General features: G+C 37.3%; 1 protein-coding gene across 8 annotated transcripts; it reads right to left on the bottom strand.

Moving 5' to 3' along the window:
- Window positions 1-1,482: 1,482 nt before the first annotated feature.
- Window positions 1,483-21,143, bottom strand: LOC136751229 (ETS-related transcription factor Elf-1). 8 transcript variants are annotated; one of them, XM_066706662.1, is made up of 10 exons: window positions 19,028-19,092; window positions 18,576-18,637; window positions 11,969-12,349; window positions 10,024-10,195; window positions 7,658-7,768; window positions 7,151-7,306; window positions 6,261-6,341; window positions 5,027-5,219; window positions 3,811-4,329; window positions 1,483-2,923 (listed from the first exon to the last, which is right to left on the bottom strand). In XM_066706662.1, the coding sequence occupies exons 3-10, from the start codon at window positions 12,038-12,040 to the stop codon at window positions 2,344-2,346; spliced, it is 1,884 nt and encodes a 627-aa protein (XP_066562759.1). In that variant the 5' UTR covers window positions 12,041-12,349; window positions 18,576-18,637; window positions 19,028-19,092; the 3' UTR covers window positions 1,483-2,343. The 8 variants fall into 8 exon arrangements, with proteins under 8 accessions (XP_066562759.1, XP_066562760.1, XP_066562758.1 ...); XM_066706663.1 differs by lacking the exons at window positions 18,576-18,637; window positions 19,028-19,092 and adding an exon at window positions 21,042-21,143; XM_066706661.1 differs by lacking the exons at window positions 18,576-18,637; window positions 19,028-19,092 and adding an exon at window positions 20,438-20,527.
- Window positions 21,144-23,266: the final 2,123 nt, after the last annotated feature.

Raw genomic sequence — 23,266 nt, 5'->3', positions numbered from 1 at the left:
TGCAAGAGGAATCGTGTGGACTTTTCTGCCAGCCAGGTCACACTTTTATTTCTTCAAACAATCCAGAAGGTAAAACAGATGCAAACAGGAAACATGGATTAAGAAGTTTCAGCCACTTCCTTCTGGTGGTTAGTGGACTGCTTCAAATGCTTAGCAATGTTGCAGGTGTATCTCCTGAGAAAAGACCCTCTAGGCTCAGGTGAAGACTAATTAGTTTGTTTTAGTTGATTTCAGCAACAGCAGCTCATTCTCAGCAGCTGTTGCAAACTGTAGCATTGGCCTTAGGATACTGATTTATTCTGCAGTTGTGTGAGGAAGCAGTGTACAATCCTACTGACAGGGATGGGTTCACAGCAGACATTGCTTTCTTCTGGTTGCATGCAGGCTGTCATCCCCAGTACAGCTGTCAGCTGGCTTACCACATTAGCAAAGAGAGGCTGGATATGCAAGTATCTGACATGTTGGCTAGATCTCTTGCTCTTGATAAATTGTGGCATATTTGCAGCAGCCGCCTGGTTATCTTTTTGTTTCTTCACATTTTCACAATCTATTACTGGCCTTTGGAAGAGGCCTGTGATGATGACACTGATATGCTCTGGCTGGGGAAGTCACAGAGCAAAGGGTATTACAGGTTTCTTCAATGTCGAAGGATGCTGATCTAGTTGGAGGGAATTTGGAGTTGGGAGAATTGAATAGCAGTAGTAAATACACTAGTCAATGCCTGACCCTCACAGCTCACGCTCTCGTTCAGTGCAGTCAGGGTGTTGGGTTGGGTTTTATTTGTTTTCCTTAATCCACAAACCCACTGAAATTAATTGTGGGTTCTAGCTTTAAATATAGCTCTTGTTGATCCCTCTCAGGTGTATGAAAACTATTTAATCTGCAGATTTCAATAATATTACAATACATATCTTCTACAAGAACCAGTAGTCTAAAAGTCTAGCATCATATGTGTTCTCAACTAAATCTTTCTGCTGCCTGTGATGCTTTACTAAAATACATTGCCAGGTGTGCTTGTGTAGTAACGCCACTAGATGGCAGCATGGAAGAAAGCACAGTATAAGAAAGTTATATTAGTAGGAGTCGATGGACTGCGTTTTTATTTTTGAGCTTTGCATAGCATGGGGAAAATACGAGTTGGGGTTAATACATCATGGTGATACAGTGTCTTATTGTGTGTATGAAACAATTCAGGTTAATTGGGTTCTATATATGAACAGAATATATAGGTTCTATACTTGGACTATATATTAATCAAATCTACAGCTAGAAGTGCATAGGCAGGAGAGTTCAATTTGCCCAACTTTACTAGCAAAGCATTGTAAATGGTGTGAAAACGGTTTGGACTTAACTTTGTGTGAATGGCAGCTGAATTCTTCTAAGCACTCTGGATTTAAATTATTTTGTAGTACCTGTATAATGTTTTAGGTGAGCGACTGAGATAATCCTTACTGATTCTCCAGACACAAAACGGAAAGAAAGTTTGTGAAAATTACAAATTTATTTTATAAATACAAATCCACTCTTTCATTATTAAAAGTATTCTTTATCAAGAACTATTGAACTTATATAAAAAAAAATGGTACTCACACAATTAGTAACAAACTATATCCAGTCAAACATACTGTACAATATTTACAAGTATAGTATTCTCATCTCAAAAAGGTATTAGACGGTTAGCCCATAGTATCCAGTAGATAGGTCACAATATTATGTTAATAAAAAAATATGCATTTAAGAGCATTGCATCTGGGAAAATATGTTCTAACAAAAGGCAACAAACTAATTTTACAAATAAATAAGAATTACAATTTTAAAAATGCATGTCCCAATTATAGCTTAATTCAAATGTATTGGATCTAAAGCTTTTTGTACAATTATTCTTAATTAAAATTAATATACTCAGGCTTGATTGAAATCATTACAGACTTTAGTGATCCATATATATAATATCTGTAATGTAGAGGATCATTAGAAATTAGAAAGAGTGCAAAAGCCACAGAAAATGAAGCAGGTTAGAGAGCTAGCAATTCAGAAATTACACTTAGTTAGATCAATAAACAGGCCTGAGTGAATACCAAGATGAGACAACTGAGCACTTATGTCACTTTCTTCAATTTGTTCCAAGTGATGTTTGTAATGTAAAGTTAAGCAAGCCACCATAGTAAAAAAATAAATAAATAAACAAACAACTCACACTTGTGTCACTTTTAGGCAAGGATTAATAAACAGCAATCTCTTCACTGTGGATCTAAAGATGCCGACAGACACCAGATCCAAACTGCTAAATGTGGTTCAATTAGTTCACTTTAATTTAATGGCCAGGATCAACCCACAAGGAACTTAACCAGAGTCTTCGTCAGCATCACGGCGGTTTGCCTCGGCTTCGATCCAGGCATCGTTCAACACCACAACCCTGAACGATGGGTGCTCGTGGCTGTCCCTCTCACTGTCCTGAGGGTCTTCTCTCTGCTCCACAGTCTGCTTGCTGTCTGGCGCTGTGATGACAGAAGCGATGACCGTCCCAGGAGGCTGGGAGACGAGCTGCTGGCCGCCCCCTGCGAAGGTCACCACAGATGTTGCAGCAGCCCCCGTTGGAGAGGAAGGGGTGGAAACTGCCACATTAGCACTCTCTTGCAAAAGCACGATGGGGGGTTGATGAGATGAGTTGGGGGTGGACGCCACTGGAGAAGTTGCCGTCAATGTTTTGGGAGAAGACACGGTGACGTTTTCCATCAGCACCGTCACAGGCTGGCAGGAGGAGACAGGCTGCAGGAAGAACTTGGGGGATGAGGCTATGGTTACAGAAGGGTCCTTGCCACCAAGCAATGTGCCCAGAGGGAGCGCCTGCAGTGTCAATGAATGGAGCTGCTGGTTGCCTGGGGTTAAGACCACTGGGATCTGCGTTTGGCTGTTTGTGTCGCTGAAAAGAAGAAGAGACAAATGCAAATAAAAATATAATCAACTATTTATCAGTTATGGATGAAGCATTTTTGCAATTTATATCAGCAAGCAACTGTAGGTGTTTGGATAAGAAAACTTTCATATGTATTTTGCTAAATATATAACTTGCTTAACTGGCTTCATGTTAATTTTACATCATCATATTTTGGATTTAAATGGCAAAATAAAGTACGTAGAAAGTCCTGCATTTGTGGCCTGTGCAAAATATTGACAGATGTTTCCAAAACTCAGTGAGCACTAAAAAATATATTTATTTATTAGTAGACATGCTTATCCAGGGTGACAATTATATTCCACAGCAGTAAACATCATTCTCAGGTACCCTCTTTCAAACAATTACCAAACCACTTATAATGCTCTATTAGAATTAGAATAAAAAAACAACCTTTCATAGAACAGAATACAAAAAGGCTCGCTGTATGCACTTAATATTCACAGATGTTCAGGAGAACTTCAAAGAACTTGAATAGAAGAATTTGATAGAATCTGGAAAAGTTAATCTCAAACTGTACAGCAGGCCTTTCTGAACAGCTGGCAAGTCATCAAAATGGAAAGTTGGTTTGATAAAGGTTTTTTTAATTAAACAATGACAAAAATGCTGTGACAAATCAATATGTTGATAGTGAATCAATCATAATATGGGCTTTAATGGTGATAACGGCAACACAGGAGTAACTGCACGGAAAATAAACATTATGACTGTGAATTAAGCTCTGTTGCTTAATTTTCAAACTTTGAGACGAAAACTGTAGCTCTGAGGTTCAAACTGATATCAAAAGCATTGGAAATACACATACGTGAGAAGTTCGACCCTAGAGTAAATGGTAAGGAAAAGGCCCTGCGTACCCAGGCTGGCTGTGTGCAGGCACTGCAGTTGTGCACTGAAGGCCCCCAGCTGTTGGCCCCTCCTGGACGTTCTGAAGGTTCTCCAGCAGCTGGACTGTCCTAAACACAGAGCCATGCTGCCCTGGCTGCAGCGCCTGGAGGTTCTGCAAACTCTTCAACATTTCTGCAGACACTATCGGCAAATGATGCTGCTGAATAAGTCCCATGGGCTTGACGACCTTTGCAGTATTTTCATCTCCCACAGATTTCAGGACCATTCCAGTAGCCCCACCGGGGCCCGACGCTGTAGGTCCCTTTGCCCTGGATTTCACTGTTGAAATCCTGCTGACTGAAGATGAGCTGGAGAGGGCTGATGGTTGATCTTCAATTTGGAAATTGGCTTCTGCCGTATCTGTCGATTCATCGTTAAAGGAAGGGTCGTCCTCTTCAACGCACACAATATTTTTTGGCATCTCCTTAAATTGATAGACCAACCTCTGTCCTTCTACCTTGGCCAGTATCCCACGTTGGTAATAGTATCTGATGAAGAGATCACAAGGAATATTTAGGTTCAGGTCAAACTCCTAGCACTGAATCAAAATAGCAAGGTGTGATTATTTTTAGACCCAGTATGACAGATATAACTAACCTAATGTGGAAAAGGGCATAAGATTAACCAAACACCTCTCATAGAAACTCACAACTTCCATTTCTTCTAAGTTTTGATTTGGTCATTTGATCTCCAAACTTGCTTTATTTTAGCCAATTCTATTCATTAGAACCACATGGATTATACTCAGGAGAGGATCTGTGACGTTCAATAGATGAGTGCTCTAGCTGAAGTTAGGGAAAGGAACCTAGGAAGAAAACGTAGCAATGAAAACACCAATGAGCTCATTCTAAGGGTCTCCAAAAAGTGCTTTAGGTGGAGAGGTGATGGAATAATTAAATCGATGACTTTATTTGCAGTATTTTAAACTGAAAGAGAAGTCTTTGAAAAGAAGCCCTATACCTTGGTGATTCTGAAATCAATGCTTTCAGTCTGTGAAAGCAGCCCTGGGATCAGTTGAAATATAATGAATAAGTGTACCACTGTGACCAGGCTTTAGCCCCTTCCCCTCAGTCAACTATCTGCAAACAACCCCACCTCCCACCCCAATCAACAAATCTGAAACACCGCCATGCCTATGCTAATTTCTGGAGGAAACCCTGCTATGACCAGACATTAGCGCCTTACCTGAGAGCTCTGCCCATGGTCTCGTAATTCATGTCAGGCTTGTTTTTATGTTTTCCCCACAGGCGTGAGACAGCCTTGGAATCCACCAGCTTAAAGATGCCCTTCTCTCTGTGTGTCCATTTTATATACCTCGGACATGTAGTCTTGTCCTGCAGCAATGCCATCAAGAACTCCCACAGGTACAATGTATTTCCTGTGGAAAGATATGATTGGATAGATTTCAGTTTGATCTTCAGTGGATTCCTGCAAAGCTCAAATGCAAAACATAGCAGGCCCGGGTATTTCTAATGCAGTAAATGAAAACATCAGAAACACTAATACATGTCTCCAAGCTAAATGCTTCACAATGTTGAATACAGAAGATCAGTTTATGGACAGCTAATGTTACCTCTTTAGTAAATGACCTAATGTTTAGAATTTTTAGTTTGGGTTAGCAGTTAATTTGATACTTGCAATGGAATAGGAAAGTTAAAATCTTTTTTAGTCTAGTGGTAGAGAAGAAAAATCAGTTACTGATTTTATGTCATACATAATCTCAAGATCATAATGACATTTTGTAGCTGTGAAAACAGCTTAATTCTGCATTTTCATTAAAACAAGAAATGAACACTACAAAAATAAATCTTCATTAATTACTATTTTGATTACATAATGACAAGTAATACTATAATTACATTGTGCTTCAGTTATCTTTGGTGAAAATCTCATCTAATTAATGACACACAAAAACAAGTTAGATTGTGGAAGAGTCGGCAATATAATTTACATACAGTTAAGTTTGATAGAAAATCGAACATTTTTTTTTAATATTACCAGAAATTAAACATAACAGACCAAGTGATATAAAAATGTAGTGTTTTTGTAATAAATAACAAAACAACAGTATTTTACAATATACCTGTAACAAGTTAAACGTTACTAGCCCAATAATTAAAAAAGCGAAATATTATACATTATAATCTTGCTTCTGTGGTATTTTTAGTAAGTAAGGTTCTTGGCTAATCTCCACTCCAGTAAAAGCAGAGTTGCTCTTTTCCCTCATTTTCTAACTTGTGGGTTGTTCAGCTGAGTAATATCCAATACTGTGTCTTTCAATTAGCTGACAGAGACCATGCTCATCTATGCACAGAGCTCATCCACCCTGGGAACTGATGAACCAGATTCAATCCTGACCCATTTCCTGCAGTAGCTTCCTACCACTGGCATTGAACTCTGATACTGGACAGCACCTTACCTTTGCCATCTTTACTTTTCTTCTTGACTAAGATATCTGGCGTAGTTGGGGACTCGGGCCGGGACTGCTTCGCTTTTCTTCCTGTAATTAACATTACGATTTGTCTTTCAATCTGTAAAAATGTCTCTACTATTTTGTCTGATACACATCAAAAGAAACTGCAATGGTAATTCATGCTGTGCAAATCAATCATGCATACCTTAATATACTCTCTAAGAATTACCAGTACCAAGGGATGTATGCATAGAAAGCTAGCTGCTTATATACTCAGATTCTACCAACAAATCACCAAAGCTAATGTTCGCATGTTGTATATATGCCCTTTAAAAGTTATGTGGACTTTCTCTTCAGAATTGATAATGGAATTACTTCTATACAAGCAGAGCTACAGACTATCTCCAAAACCAGTGCGTTCTAATTTATTTTCATTGCCTTTACTAATCAAACCAAAGCCTGCTCTTCACAGACATACTGAAAGTTTGCCCAGTATCCAATCAAGTGTTGCAAATCCTACTAACCACAAAAATACTAATTGCAGAGCACTGACATTTCCAAATATAATAGGCCACGTTATGCTTATATTATAAGCTATGGCATGAGCTTCAAACCAGCCGCACAGTTGTACTTTCAATATTCAATGGAGTTGCATACTCTGTGTGTCTTCATAATAGAAAAGCAGAATAACAAATTTACATGAACGCAAGTGAAAGTAAAGAATGCATTCAAATCAATGCCCAAAGACTTTAACTAATGTTGTTAATCAACACTTTAATGTTATATTAGTGCACCAAAGCTCAGCTCAAATGTGAACAATGACTCAAGAATAAATCCAGTACTCGTTTCATACAATGTGACCCCAATGACTGCTGTGAAATCGCCTTGTCCCTTACCTTTCTTCTTCCTGGGCTGCTCTGGTGTTTGCGCAGCTGCCGCCCTACTGCCTGTGTGTTGGCCCTCCATCGCCTGCTCAATTCCATGAGATGTTATCGATACTTGCGAAACTGGAGTAGCGATGACCTCACCCACCGACGGGACAAACACATGAGCTGAGGAAAACACCACAACAACGGTCAGGACACTATCCTCTCGAAGCACTCCTCTGTAAAATAAGCTACTGGCTAGCCCTTTGCAGCAGTAGACTTTAGAATAAAGTTGCAAATCAGAACACAGCTAAAGACATATGGAAGGTGCTCTCTTTTTGTGCATGGTTTTGATGTATACATTAACCCCCACACATTAACTGTAAATACAAGACATGTATTCAAACAAATATCTGTACAGTAAAGACAGTGCCATTTGCAATGTGTTCCACGTATACAAGTGGGACCATGGGGACATGCCATCTAGCTCTTCGGTGCAGCACTGGTAGGACAGAGGCCCATCTAAATCAGACTCACTGATGCGCTTGTCGTCCAGCAGGGATCCAGGGGAGTCCATATTGAGCAAAGCCTCCGCGGCCTCGATGGTTTCCATGGTCTCTTCATCTCCATTCTGACAGGACGCCTCAACTGCACAAGAAAAGAGGACCCACAGAACCGTTAATCCCACATGCCCGATATCCACAGCAATGCCAATATTTCATACACAGCCTCTAGCACTGTGCTTTAAACCATGTTGTTGTTATTCATATTACAAGTATCATTCTTTTGATTGTATTTTATTACTATTCTAGTTCAAAGTTGTTGTAGTGGTATAAAGACATTGCAGTCACCTTAATCTCTCTGGGAATACTTAAAAAAAAAAACCTGCAGAAGAACATAATTGCACTTAAATTAAAGGCATGGACATTATTTAAGTTTTAACTTTAAGATAAAAAATTTAAAAAATCCTTGCAACTGGTTAAGGCAAGGTCAACAAGCACTGCAGTAAAGTTGCACATACTGGGAGCTCATGTTAATTTATTATTAATACTGCACAACGATGTGTGCTAACTTTGGAAACTGCACTATTGACACTGGTTGAGTACATAAATGGATATGGGCTGCCAGAGGAGGAATGCCAGAACATGATCTCTTCCTGGGCAGATGAGCCAGGAATCCCAACAAAGCCCTGCAGTTAATGAAGAGCCATAACTGTTTACTTCCACGATACATAGCGGATAAACATCACGTCTAGGTGACGCAGACTAGCGGGGAAAACGCAAAGCCTGCGGAATGTAAATCAGCAACAAACACTCAGTCCAACTAACAAAGTGCGTTTTGGAGACCAATCGATGCAGCAGCATTTCAATTTTTTTACAAATAAAACAGTATATGATTAGGCTTATTATGTTTCAGAAACAGGGCGATGCATTTACCTCGCAGATACTTAACATTGAAGTAACGCTGTTTTACTACAGTAACCGATTTTACAGTGGACGACTGCGAGTGTGTATCGTACAAGGAAAGTACTTTAAAAGTTGACTAGCAAAACACAAATAAATGCATCGATCAATTAATTAACCAAACATTCCTTTCCTTACTAATACTTTCTCTCGATTACTAACATATATCGGAAATAGAGGTAACTTGGTACAATCGTGCAAGTAAAAAAACAGCACCACAGTATGTTTGAATCACTGCACAACACATGCGTAGACAATACAATCTCACCCGTTACCTGCTTTAATTAATAGATCCAACTGATTTCTCCCCTGGTATAGTGTAGTCGCCATTTTATCAAACACTTATTTATATTCTAGATAGTTATCCTTCAAAGTTAAAAAAAATAAAAAATCCGGAAATCTATTTTTGTGCTCCACCCCACGAGCAGGGGAGCTTTGCACAAACCTTCAAATGTAGGTCTGTGTAAAAACGGACTTCATTGCGGCTGTTATATATGCGTCAATACTGGATCAACACGTTTGATTTCATATTCACTAGCAGCTGCTTTTTGCAATCGCAAAGCACAGATAATAAAGTGCGCAAATGCATGCAGGCGCGACAGTTCACCTACAGAGGCAGCTCCAGTGGACGGTGCCAGTGTTTTGCTACACTTCCTGGATAAAGGTCGGTCCATGTGCAAAAGCCAGAGCAAACTTGCTTCCTGGAGAGGCGGCGTCCGGGAAACTGAAACTCCGGAGACAGAGGTCGCTTCTGGTGGCGCAGATTCCCGCGGCTCTGCGCAGATCTGCACGGTTCCAGCGATTCCATTGGTGGAGCAGCGCAGACGCGAGCAGGGCTGCGGGGATCTGGGCCACATGGACGCGACCAGAGACTCCTTCCCTACGTGACCGCTCGAAATGCCATGTTGCAGACATGCTTTGAAGTTTTCAACACGCACATGCAAACAGTGGTTGGCAGAGTACCAGGCAATCGCAAATATGAATACTTTAATATGCATGAAATAAAATACTTAATTAAGACATTTTAATTTAGGTTATGCAACCCCTGTTTTTTCAGTCTTTATTATTATTAGGAAGGGATATTGTAGATATGATATGCTATGTTTATATTGTATGCCATACATATTGTACTCCCAGTCCCCCATTATGTTGTTACATATTGTATATTGTTAATATTCAGCATTCTCACAACGTTAAAGTAAGGTTGTGGTTTGGTTGGGGGTAATATTGTGAGCTAATTAGTTAGGCAATATTGTCTAGAATACAATTATGATGTTCAACACCAACAACAAACACAACAACACTAGGCTACTACAACTACCACTATTTATTTAAAGCATGAGAGTGATGGAATACAATTATGAAGTTAATTGCCTATAATAATAATAATAATAATAATAATAGCAGCCTAATAATAATCAGTATATAACAGACTCAGACCTGTGAGAGTGACGTCCTCCTGTATGACCACTTGTTCCTCTGCCACGTCGAGGGGGTGGTGGATCATGTCTGCAGAGTGATCTGCACAGGCCAGCTCGGAGTAGTTGTGCAGGAGGTGTGCACTGGGCACCTGCTCCACAATGACCGCAGGGAAGACTGACGGGTCATCCAGCTGCACAACACAATGGATATTGGATCACCAGGGATAACAGCAAATAGGTCATGTGTGGATTCAGGCTACAGTATTACACAGGGATACATTGAAGTGTCCTAAGCCTACTCTGTTTTTTTGTTTCTCTTCTAAACACTGACCTCTGTGCTTAGCAGAAAAGGAGAAGTATTTCAAAAAATGACAGATTTGACATTTTGTTACATCAGAAACCAATTGTGTATTATTTAGTTTGAGATCAGCGTTTATGTACCATGTGTGCTTGACCACTCTGTGCATGGGATCCTGTGGTGAACGACCTGCCCACCATATTAGCTGCTAATCTCCACAGATACATACAGCGCTGAGGTCGATAACAGGGAGTACCTAGACTGTCCCTAGTGGCAATACTGTTAAACATGTAGGCTATTTCTGTTAACTTTAACTGTTCTGGAATTGGGGGGGAAAAGGGAACTTAAATTTGAAAGCAGTTAGAGTGTGAAAGAATAGGATTGTTGTACATACAGTACAAAAGCATGTTTTTCCAGGTGTGACATCTGTTTTTGTCAGTATTCCAACGGCATTTTCTCTGGCTTGTGGTTAGAGCTGATGAAACTGCCTTCACAGTGTAGCTCTCAGAAATATCTTTAAAAAGTCATTCACACATTTCTAATGATTAACATATATAGACGAACATAAATTAACTGTTTTTTAATTGGTTACATTCCCAATTTGGGTAGACTTCATATATTTGTAGAGTATATTAATATGTGTGCGTTTTCCAGTTTCTTGCAAAAATTAAAAGTTATTTTTTTATAAATGGACAGGTAAACATTAGAAATTGAAGTGGATTTCAAGTGTTTCTTAAATATGTATACATACATATTGTATTTAATTCTTATAATCTTTGGAAAGATCTTGAGAATATACACAAAGGAATAATCTGTGTTTTAGAGGCCTCATTCTGCCTACTGTGTGTAGATTTTTTAAAGTCTTATGGAATTATTTTATTATTATTATTTTGCATAAATGACAGATGGAATGTATTACCAAAATTTAGAAAGGATTTGTGATACTCTTGATAACATTGTTTTTTTTTTTTGAGCTAGACTGAATCTAGTGTAATTCCCCGATCCTTTAAAACATTACAACAAAAACAGCTGTGGTTTATTAGCATGCTGAATTTGTATAACCCAGACTGTCTTTATATAGTTGTCGAGAATTTCCAATGAATCTCTAAAACAATGTCTGAAATACTCACTACACATTTTTTTTAATTCACCAAAGGAAATGTAGCACTGGTATAAAATTAGCATAACAAACATAACAAACAGGATATGTCAGGCACCAAACACATCATAGGAAAGTACAGTGTAAGAATCTCTTGAACCTGACAGGGATTATAAAACATGGTGTTTTTACATTATTTTGGTATTCCCCTTTGTCAAGATGAATTGACTTTCTTGGTAGTATTGTTTTATACATCGTCGGTGTGAAAGGAAAATTTGTAACAACTTCAGTCTAAGCACAAGATCTTGGTTTGCATGCCACTTTGTTGTCGTTAATCACACCTGCTTATCTACTTATCTTTTCCCCCTTCTGGTCTGTCCGCTTTGTGTTGGTGAAAAAACTAATTATTCAGTTTAATTTTCCTTTTTATTTTAGTCTCTTTGATGTTTGAAGTCACAAGGCCTAAGTTGTTTTTTGTGGTTGTATTTTCTTTCAATTTCAGATGGTTACAAAAGATGAGACAACATTAAACAAAAGCCTCTCTTGCTCTGTATTCCGTACACTTACCTGTTGTACGTCTTCCATGCAGTTGCTGGCAAACTCAAAAACAAGCTCATTCTGCTGAACCGCTGCAGCCATAGTGATGCATTCCCTGAGGTTTAGCACTTCATTACAGACGGTCTGAAAAATCTTCTAGCTTTCGTCCAAGTGTGGTTTCGTGTTTATCTTTCTTCTTTCTTGATGCACATGTGTGAGCACTGTCTTTGCACTGCACAGTTAGAACAGGCACCAGAGACCTTTAATAACATATGCATTTAAAACATAAAGATGTCATCTTTAAGGCACGGTTTGTAATCCAGGGTTACAAGAGAACTTTAAGTGGCTTCCAGCAAATTATCTTCTGTCAGCAGACATCCTTTGGGGAAAAAACACAGCCCAGTTTTTGCTCTGCAAAGGAAAGGGAAACAAAAAACAGCTTTCAATGATTTATCCTTTGGAACAGCTCAACAGCAGAAACAAATAATGGTTGAATCCTACAATTGAAAATAATCCTTTACAATAGATTGTATGTGGTTTCAAAGTTCAGAAGACTCCACAGCCATGTGAGCTGCAGTTCCTTTGTAAGAAGCAGGTTTAGCTGTCAGAGTTCATGTTGCTAGTCAGACGAACACTTTTTGTGTGGCACTTTGGTCTCTACAGTTACGGTTTATTGCTGTGCCTCTGACTTCGGTTAGTCATTCTGCTGTTCTCTCTTGACTATTTCTTATCTCTACTCGAGTCTTAAAAGCTGCAGGAAGGAAGCTCGCTGACCACGTCATGGCAAACAAGAACATGCAAACAAGCAGCTGCACACCCGCTCAACAGAAAACCAAGAGTTGCATTACATTTGAAGTGGAAAATGTAAGCAACGATTACTGTGTGAGCCTGATTTGAGAGCTGTTTTCTGTCAGAACGTGGTTTCAGAACATATTTCCCCTTGGTATTGCAAACAGAATATTATATTAAAATCAGCGAACCGCCCTTAACTGTATGAGTCATTGAATTGCAATTGTTAAAATATTTTAAGACAGAAGAAAACACATTTATATTGTTCAGGTTAGTAAGAGTACCATCAAACTTGTTTTATGTAACATCTCATGTTAACTGAGTTGTATTATTGAAAGTGATAAATTACAGATTACCATCTTTGTCTTTGGTTGTGATATACTTCAAAACAAGAACTGTAACCCTATTTTTAAACAACCCATATATATAGGCCTACATGTACTTGAATACATCTTACACTACATTGTGTGGGAGAAACTATTTAAAAAGGTATAGTAACTTTTTCTATTAGATGACCAGAAATAAGATATTAAACAGTTAAAGTACATCTTTGTATGAAATAGTTTCTTCTGTTTCATGTTACAGTAAATAATCATACTAATTTGCCATGAATGTGTACAGTCTGCTTGTTGTAGACAGAGCTGCCAAACATAATCAAGGACCGTTGATTGAAAAAGCATCTTCCTCATCTGGACAACATTCCTTTGAAACAACAGTGGAATTACCAAATAATTATTCATGTTTTACTGCACATTATATGATTTTCTGTTTCTAACTGGTAATACTAACCACGCCTCCTAGTTTTTACAGTTGGAAAATGTGACAGTATTATAAACATTAGATACATTTAAATACATGTTAATAGTTCTCTAGATATCCCGTCCCATGTTTTGCCTTCTCACAAAGCTATAAAAAAAGACACTGCGGTGAATCCTTTAGGAGGCACTAGCCATTTTGAGAACTTCAATCTAGTTATCCCAAAGCCTTCATTTGAATTTAAAATAATTAGCCTTAGGCTGACTTTCAACCACAAAAGCAGAACCTTACAAGCACTAACATGTTGAATGAAATCAGCTAGGTAGCTCATTTGAAGACCAACTGAAGCTTTGCTTACACATGCATATTATCTTTAATGCTTGCCCTTTTGGAACACATTACAAAACCTAATGAATTATCTGCACTAGTCATGCATATCTTACCTGCATTTAGTGTAAACTCTGCAAGTCTGTATTCAGGATCTCTGTTGTTCATTTCTGTTCCCTGTTCTCATCTCTCATTTAGCATGGATAGTATGGAAGTAGAGAGTACACCAACTGTTCCTATTTGGTCAGGACCAGAAAATCCTGTTGCAAACAATGTTTTTCTCTTTACCATTCCTACCTTGGTGTCAGATTACACAACGCAAGCACAACAGCAGTACCTTGCCATCCAGCCAAACAGATTGCATACCTGAGACTGCCGACACCTTCCGGCCCAGTCTGTTAACCCTTAGGTGTCTGGTTACTCTCTTCCAACAGCAACACAAAAGGAAAACAAATGTAGGCCAAGAATCCTGGAAAGTATGCGACACATATCTATGCTGTTCCACAATAACAAGTAAGAGGAGTTCAGTACGTGGAACAAAAGAGTAATATCCACTACTAAGATGGTCTTCTGGTCTTCCTGTTAATCATGTATACTATTTTACAGGTTATAGTCGGGTTAAATGACATTTACTACTGCCTGCAAATTCAGGTCTAAGGATACACATATGCTGGTCCACAAGAACATGTCGTATATATTACAACTATAAATATTACCCTAAAGTAGCTTATAACAGAAAATTGTAGTTTTGTAATTAACATACACCACAGTCATATGAATGTAAAACACTCAAACCTGCAGTAGTATAGCTTTCATGTTTTAAGTAATCCTGAGGAAGGTAATTAACAGTCTTCAAACAGGAAATTGATATTAATAAAGATATCAAGTGAGATGGAGTGTGTATAGAGCTTGTTATGATTACACGACAGTAGAGGTGTTGGCAGGAAATTATAATTCCTGCTCAGCAAAATTAGGTTTATTTAATCTTTTTTTGTTTCTGCACCAGTGAAAGAAGTTGTCCGTTTTACTTCCCCATTTCGCACTCTCACATTGGAGAATTCTTATATGAATATGAATATTTAGATAATATATCAGAGATTATAAATCAAATTACATTTTACTTTTTAAAAACTGCATTTCCTTTCCATTTCAGCCAAAAACACTGAGTTGTCTAGCTTTTTTACAATTACCGTTTAAAACTTAATAGTTGTGCCTTATCTTACACTTCAACTTGCATCACAATACACACTGCACATGCACGTCTGACAGTATATTACATGTTTGTTTTTTGAGCAGCCTTTTTATTTTCATTTCTCTCTATAGAACATATACAACATAATCCTAAGCAGTGTTATTTCTCAGTTACATGCTCACTTATTCATGGAAAAATATATAGATTAATAATTTCAAGTAAGATCAAAATAAATAATTGAATTAATTTAATACTAGCACCGCCAACACCATCATTTTAACAGCACACAGCTTTAATTTTGTAATTACTCTGTGGTTCTGAAAGATGCATGGTTGTCTGTTCTTGACTTTCCTAAATATGCATTTTAAATACCATGACATTGTTTGGAATTTTTTTTTTTTTTAAATATTACTTTCTCACTAAAAATGCCATAGTATGGAATTATCATCATTATTATGTATTAATCTCCAAACAGACTTTTTACTTTCTGTTATTACTAAAAAAAGTACCAGTAAAAAAGCCGAAAGATTTTGGGAATTCCAGTTTGTGGTCATATACTGTAGACACCAATCAAAACTCAAGGAGCCTATCTAGATGCATTCAACAGCTCATGAATGGAATTCAGAAACATTATGCCGAAAATCGTTCAGCCTCCAAAAAAACTACTTTAGTATCGACCTTTTGGAAAGAGCACCAGTAGCGACTATGGCAACAAAACATTTTTTTTTTAAATCAGATATTTCAAGATAATTCTTGTTGGCTTTTCAAGCTATGATTTTTTTCCCCAAAAAACTGCTTCTCTTTAGACAAAAATGATCTGGTATTGTTCCTCTCAAAACATTTGAATAGTATTCCAAAAAATAGATTTATACATGAAACTTCACGAGCTTGTGTTTTCGCAGTGCAGTGCACATTGACAAGCTGCTGCTCATATGTTTATCAAACAGGAAGCACAGCGCAGTAAATGGACAAAGTGCTTCCTGCCTCTCGATTGCAGGTCCATATCTGTGAGAAGTTATTTTTAATCTTCTGCTCCTTGCCCTCCTCCATTTCCTCACATCCTTGTCATTGAAAACTATAAATATTAGTGTAGATGTTTATATTCTTTATGAAAAAAAAGCGTTTGATCCCCCAAGAAATATAGTATTGCTGGGTATGTTAAGAAGGCATAAACTAATGTTATCTTTGTTATAATTTTCTTTTTTTATAGTATATGGTTAGACATTGTTATGTATAAATAAGGTGCTCCATCTCAAAAGGGTGAAAACACATCAAAAATTTTAAATGTTTCAGCAGGTAAAATGTAATGTTTAAGATACTGTAGCTCTTGGGGTGGTTTCCAATTAAAGAGTAGCCATACTATTAACAATCGGACAATTCAAACAATAGGCTGTGCTCCATCCGATGAAAGTAAGTCACCCTCTATAGGTTTCACTTATTTGATGATGATGATGATGATGATGATTATTACTATTATTATTATTATTATTATTATTATTATTATTTCTTAGCAGATGCCCTTATCCAGGGTGACTTACAAAACATAAGAGCATTATAAAAGTGCAATAGAGTCTAGAATTACAGCTCAAAACAGTACAAATTACAAGTTAAAAATTACATAAGTGCATATGAAAATATACAGTTAATACAAGTCCTAGAATCCCATGAAAGTGTGATGTGAAATCCCTGTGAACTTAACACTTAGCAGTTAAGGCTGTCTATCAACAGGTAATACCTGGTATCAAGACCTTTTATCATGGGATGTCTGCGTCAGGTTATAAATCCATCACTGTTATCATAATACGTGAGATTGTTCCCTTTTCATGTATTTACACCCTAGTTGCCGTCACAAGATCAATACCTCAAAAAGGAGAAGTGAAAAAGTGTTTTCCCTCCATTTTACGTTTTATGCAATTAGACTCCATACTGCAGTCTCTGAAAATGTACTAATGTCTTCTGTGTTCAAGAGTTAAGTAATCGTACATTCTATTTCTTAAGTTTGTTAAAAGTATATAAAGGTTCTTCTACTCTCACCAACATTAATGAACACTCCTGCTAAATCAAGTACACCAAAATAGCATTGTTTCATTTCAATACTTTGGCACTTCTGCAGTTTGCACTGTAATCTGCAGGGATTGTAATTCAACTCGTAAGCATTTTGGTAGAACAAATAACCACTGTCAAAGCTCTTGGTAGCTGTTTTGTAGACAAACAGCCTCTGCAGTATAAAAGCACCACCATGCTTCATAGAATCTGATTAAAGAACCTTACCTGAGTTGTTTTCCATTTTGAAATGAAAGGACATGTCTTTGGCTGGCTGTACTAAAGGTGACTGACTGATTGTTCAAAGGTTACTATTAGTTCATGTAAATACTCTGCCAATGTTGTTATGAGTCACAAGTCTGATGTATGCAAATAACACTGCACACAGAAATCTAACTGTGTAACAAAGCAGACTTTTTTAAAGGTTTAAACTACACAAAATCTCAGTATTTGTTTACATAAACATAACATCCACCTAGATGCAACCAACCAAATATGTTGATGTTGCAGTCATTTGCCTTGTTCAGAAGAATGAGGTGTTGTTATTCTTTTATTAAAATATTCCAATTGCATTGATTCATCCTCTTAATTAGTTTAAATACTCCAAACAAGTTTTGTATCTGAACAACTTGTCTGTATCCAACAATTTGACTCTATTGATTGTTTTGTCCATTTTGCCAGGGACACCTGTGTAAAGCTTTTATAAATGGCAGGCAATTTAATAAATTAAGTAGGCAAATGTCAAGCAGGATTTCAGAGAAAACAATATTGACTAAAACTAGATGATTCTAGGAACATAGTTCTGCTAATTCCAATTTAAAACAGCACTGAAGCTATATGCAGTGCCTCAGATAGAACAAAAGTTTTATTTTATTTTTATATTTTGCAGACTGTAGCTATTTCAATCAGTTAATGCTTTTATAGTCCCTTTGCCTCCTGCCAAAATAAATGATCTTCCTCTTCTGGACAGATACCGAAAAACCACACAACTGTTCTGTGCTATAGACTTGAACATAGGTCACTGTGCTGATCCTTGTGTGACTAACAAAAAAATGAACATTTTAAGTTAGCAGAACTGAATTTCAACTTTGGAGAGCAGCACACAAGTCTTCGTTTAACATTGTTGAATCCATATGTATGTCATCAGGAATGGCTTGTTTAATATTAATTGTATTCAGTGTATCATGTGCTCTCTGTATAGTTATCGACTCCTCTTTTTAATTATATGTTTAAGCACCTATACAAATCAAACAAAGTCTTGTTGAAACACAATCACATTTGAACAAATAAATCTCCCTAACACCAGAGTTGCTGCTGGCAAATGTGGACCTGGAGTTAACCCACATTTGCCTTAATTGTGTGTGTGTGTATATGTATGTATATATATGGTTGCATGGAGCCTGACTGTATGAAATCTTTGGTTTTATGTTATAACCTTGTATGATCTATAATGTATATAAACAATGACTGTCCTGCCATACCAATTGAATTAAACATTTTTAACACAGTTGGGCATATTTGAACCATCACCATCTTTTCAGGAAGCAGTCAACCACCCTCCTGTTCTTCCGCTATGCTCTTTGTGAAACTACCTAACAAAAATAGACACAAGGAGTAGTGTCAGAAGGTTTCATTGCCCCCGAACCGATGACAGCCCCTGCACAGGGTGTTGCTTTTATCTTATTTTGTGGTCACTTGCAAATGATTTAGCTACCTCCCCCCCCAAAAAAAACCCCCAAAACAATTACAGCATTAAAGGGTTGAGAAAGTATTAACTGTTAACAATGTTATCAGGAGTAATAAAACATACTGGGAGCAGATTCAACCCTGGCCAATTCAGGTCCTTTTAAAGCACACTAATTATTATACACAATGTATATTCAGTTTTGAAGAAGACCAAACTGAACTGAAAAATCAAATCAAGATTACAATAAGTGTTTGTTGGGTTGGGCTCAGATTTACAGAGAAATGCTATTTAATACCTTGGGGATGATTGGTCTTCTACTTCATTTGACTATAACTTTACATATGTCATCTTTGCATAACGTGTGTTTAGAAGTCTGCAAGAGAATGGTAATATACAGTTGGTTAAGCAAGCATCTTTCAAAATTATTTGTGCTGTATCATGTTCAGGTGTGTGTGTTGGGGGGGGGGGTCTGTTTTGGATCTTTCTTGCGTATGTTTAGAATAGCCGTCTGTCCACTATGCGACTGAAAAAAAAAATGTTTTTCTCCGGTCCACAAAAAGAAAATCCCACTCTTATCTAATTTTAGTGTTTCATGTTCTCTCTAGGAGGTGTGCCTGAAAAATATTTCTGTCAAGTCTCTTGTTTAGTTACTAAAAATGTTCACCCACAAGTTTGAAATCTGTTAATAAGACCAAAATCAAATTACTAGTTTAACATTTAACAAAACAAAATCACGTATTCAAAGTATTGTAAACAATGTGAGACTGATTTCATACATTATATATATTATGCATAAGAGAATGATTACACATTTTTTATATATAGATTTTGTTACTTACTGTGCAACCACAAAATTAATTGTGATTCGGTTTAACACTTTCCAACAACACTCTGACCCCTAAGACTCAGTGATGTCTGCAGCATTAAGAGTTATTCTCCCGCTTGCTTATCAGACTCACACTGAGTTTGGTTTGGAATGCGTTGACTTATTGTTTACTTCCACCTCTTCCCCTCAATCCAGCTCCTCTATTCCCTCGCTCACTGGTACAGTTTGTTAGCGCCAAACAATCCCCGGATTTCTTTAAACTGTAGCGGCACAGGGAGAACAAACTGGTTTTGCTTTTTACTCCTGATGAAAATGCACTCCCCATTTTTCTAGGTATTAGATAATGGATTAAGGATGCAAACATAGAATGTGTAAATGTTAGTGTAACAAAACACAAATTAAGACAACCCTTTTTTACCCACACTGCAAGTATAAGAAAACTATCCAAAGTGTTTTTTCATGTTAGGGAAAGTATATCACTTGTCCAATGTTTAGAGTATTTTTTGATAATGGTTTTATTTATGAAATAAGAAAACGTGTGCGATTACACAGTTAAGTAACGTGAATATTCAAAGCTGCCATGGTTTGTGCCTTCAGAAATTATAATTCTGTTTTTAACACTCTGAACCCGAAATGCAAAGCATACAATAATCAGACTAGGAAATTACCCATCCCCATTTTATGTATTAATGTATGTTTTACCGCACTCTACAACTGTCCACAAATTCAAATAATGCTCCCATGACTGCTTTCACTTTCATTTGACATTACATGTGTGGTGAGATATACAGCTCTTAACATAGATAGCTAGTTTTAGTCTTGTTTTACTAAGAACAAGCTATGTTGCTATTTAAATAATAACAAATACATTTACTATACCTTCTCTTCTGTGGCCCCAAGGTATTTGAAGTTATGCAGTGGAATAAAATGGCTACTGTAGGTTTTGGGAAGTTGTATGGCGGAACATTATGAGTCATATGTGAGCATGTTTTAGCCACACCCATGCTTTATCAGATTAGACACAAATCATGCAGGTGAGAGGGAACTCCAGCACCAATAACTAACCATATAGCCTCGGCCCCGCCTTTAGATGAAACAGACAAAGAGGAGGCAAGAGTGCTCAAGAGTGAGAGTTGGACAACCACACAATGGCTGGAGGCAGTTATTCTGCAACACCACACAGCTATTATCATGTTTCTACATGGAATCTGCAAAGTCCCCGTCCACCAATATTAACAAAAACACGAGAGCCATACAAAAGCGAATTATTTTAATTATAGGGTTATTATTCTCAGGTCAGGTAAGCAGTGCAAACTGAATTCTTCAACCTTTTCATTTATATACACCCTCTCTCTCACACTCTCACACACACACACACACACACACACACACACACACACATATATATGGACATAAGAATAATTTCACATTTAATAATACAAACACACACATAAACATAGGGTCTGTTGTTTCTCAAACTAACCTCTTATTTTATTATTCATTTGGATTCAGTCTGTAGTGCCCTCTAGTGGTCAGTGGTTGAAGTAGTATTTATGTAATGTCCTTAGGCCCCTTGTGACTGCGAATTTCTTGCTCTGAAACTTTACACCAAAAGCAAAATACAAATAAAGACGTTTTGGATCAACATTCAAGGTTTTTAACTTGAATGTATAGTGTTTACTATGAAGTTTACTATGCAAGGAAATTAATAAATCTATATAGTTTTGTGCCGCATTGTATAATATTGCATGCTATCAATCTTTCTTGTGTTGTTGCATTGTATTAACATGAATTAGCCACTGATATCAGAACACTGACATTAAATAGTAATATAGATTAACAGTATACATTACAAATATGACACCTATCTACTATCAGTTAACCAAAATCCTACCTGCAACCACAAATCCGTGCTTTAACGCAACCTCACCCTAATTCTTACCCTTAGTTTTAAAGCTTACCATAGTTAACCCCAGTCTAAACCCTAATATTAGGTTTGACTCTAAACACAACACTAATATTAAACCCTGGTCTCCAGCTCTAACCCTAGCATACTATCATGATATATCTGGAATATACATTAATCTTATTAAAATACCATTGCATATACAATGGTTAGTGTATGTGTTACATTTCATTTTTTATTTTACATATATCTAGTTTATGTTCATATGCATGTCTACACACACTTTTGACCGTTTCAGTGATGTGCCTGCTTATTTGTGGGTACGGTACCTAAAGAGGTACATTTCATTGCTGGCAGCATTAAACGGCAGGCTGGTACATCTACTGGAGTCGCTCTTGCACAGCTTAAGAGAAAACATTTCTGTTCAGTGAGAGGTACATGTGGACACCACTCAATAAGATACATCTTGACACCATATCTTTTATTAAAATGAGGAAGTTGAGTGTCCTCCCCTTAAAAATGTGCATATCAATGAATGTGCTCAATCAAAGTTCAGTTCTTGTTTTTTTTTTTAATTATAGCTTGCTCTCTTTAATTTTCAGTATTTTCAATGTTTCAGTATTAGTGTAATACATGTAAACAATAAGGCACAACAGGGTGTTGGCTGTACTTCAATAACTACATACCCTGAGGCATAGTGAGAAAACAAGAAAACACTGAAATTACTCAGATAATACTCATCTTGAGGCTGGCATGAGGAATGACGAACACCTGTTTCTAGTTTTCTTTTCACTTCACTGCCTTCACTCTTTGGATTCACAAACTCCATGTACCTCATATAACCTCTGGATACTGCTTCTATTAAATACAATAAAGGTAAACAAATGTCATTAACCATTGTTTGAATTGATACAAATGCTGTTACTTTAACCACACCGCTTCTCATAACAAACCAATGGATAACAGTCAAACAAAATTTATTCATATTGGTATGTGAAGTACCTTAGTACAAATCCACAGAACTTTCATGTTTTTCCCCACAGGAAAAATGTCTGACCCTTTCTGTTATACCCTTTACATTATATATACTGCAGATTGCTTTTAGATACCAGTTATACAATCTAAATGTATATCTATACTGAGAGCTTCCATTGGTAGCTAGCAGTTTCTACAGATGTATTTCAGTGTCTGTGGAGGCAGGTCTGATATAAACACTGACAATATGCAGTTGTAGCTCACTGCATAGCCCTTGCATTGTTCCTCTGGGTTATATATGATGTCCCATGAGAACTGGGGTTAATAGTTAGACTGTAAAAGTCTGAGAAGCACTGAAAAATGTCAGGTATGCCTTCGTTTTGCATAGTTGGCCACTGCACGTTTTGGCTTCTGCAGCCAGAGGCGAGGGATGATGTTTTGAGCAGGGGCTGCTGCCGACCGAAAAGCAAAACAATGACGTCATTGCCACTTTCAATTATATGTTGCTTTATCAATCCGTTTGTTTATGTATCTTGCAGGGAGGATCTTAATAATAGATAGTGGTATTTGTACAATACACACGCACCGATCATAGTCACATAACGGCGAGACAAAACAGACGCAAACTAGTCTGTGAGAATATAATGACATTAATTACCAAAACGCCTCTTCTCTTCCATACACAACACTACAGGCTAACCATCTATATAAAACTTGCAAGCATAACAATAAATAAAGATGGATATTAGCGTATTGACGATGGCTAAACTTGACCCTATCTATCTTACCAGCTTCAGGGCAAAGTATACAAATGAGCAGCACATTAA

This window comes from Amia ocellicauda, chromosome 6 (genome assembly GCF_036373705.1).
Source record: "Amia ocellicauda isolate fAmiCal2 chromosome 6, fAmiCal2.hap1, whole genome shotgun sequence".
In the NCBI taxonomy this organism is placed as follows: domain Eukaryota; kingdom Metazoa; phylum Chordata; class Actinopteri; order Amiiformes; family Amiidae; genus Amia; species Amia ocellicauda.
The sequence above is the reverse complement of the archived record's forward strand: the minus strand, read 5'-3'. Positions and strand labels throughout refer to the sequence as shown.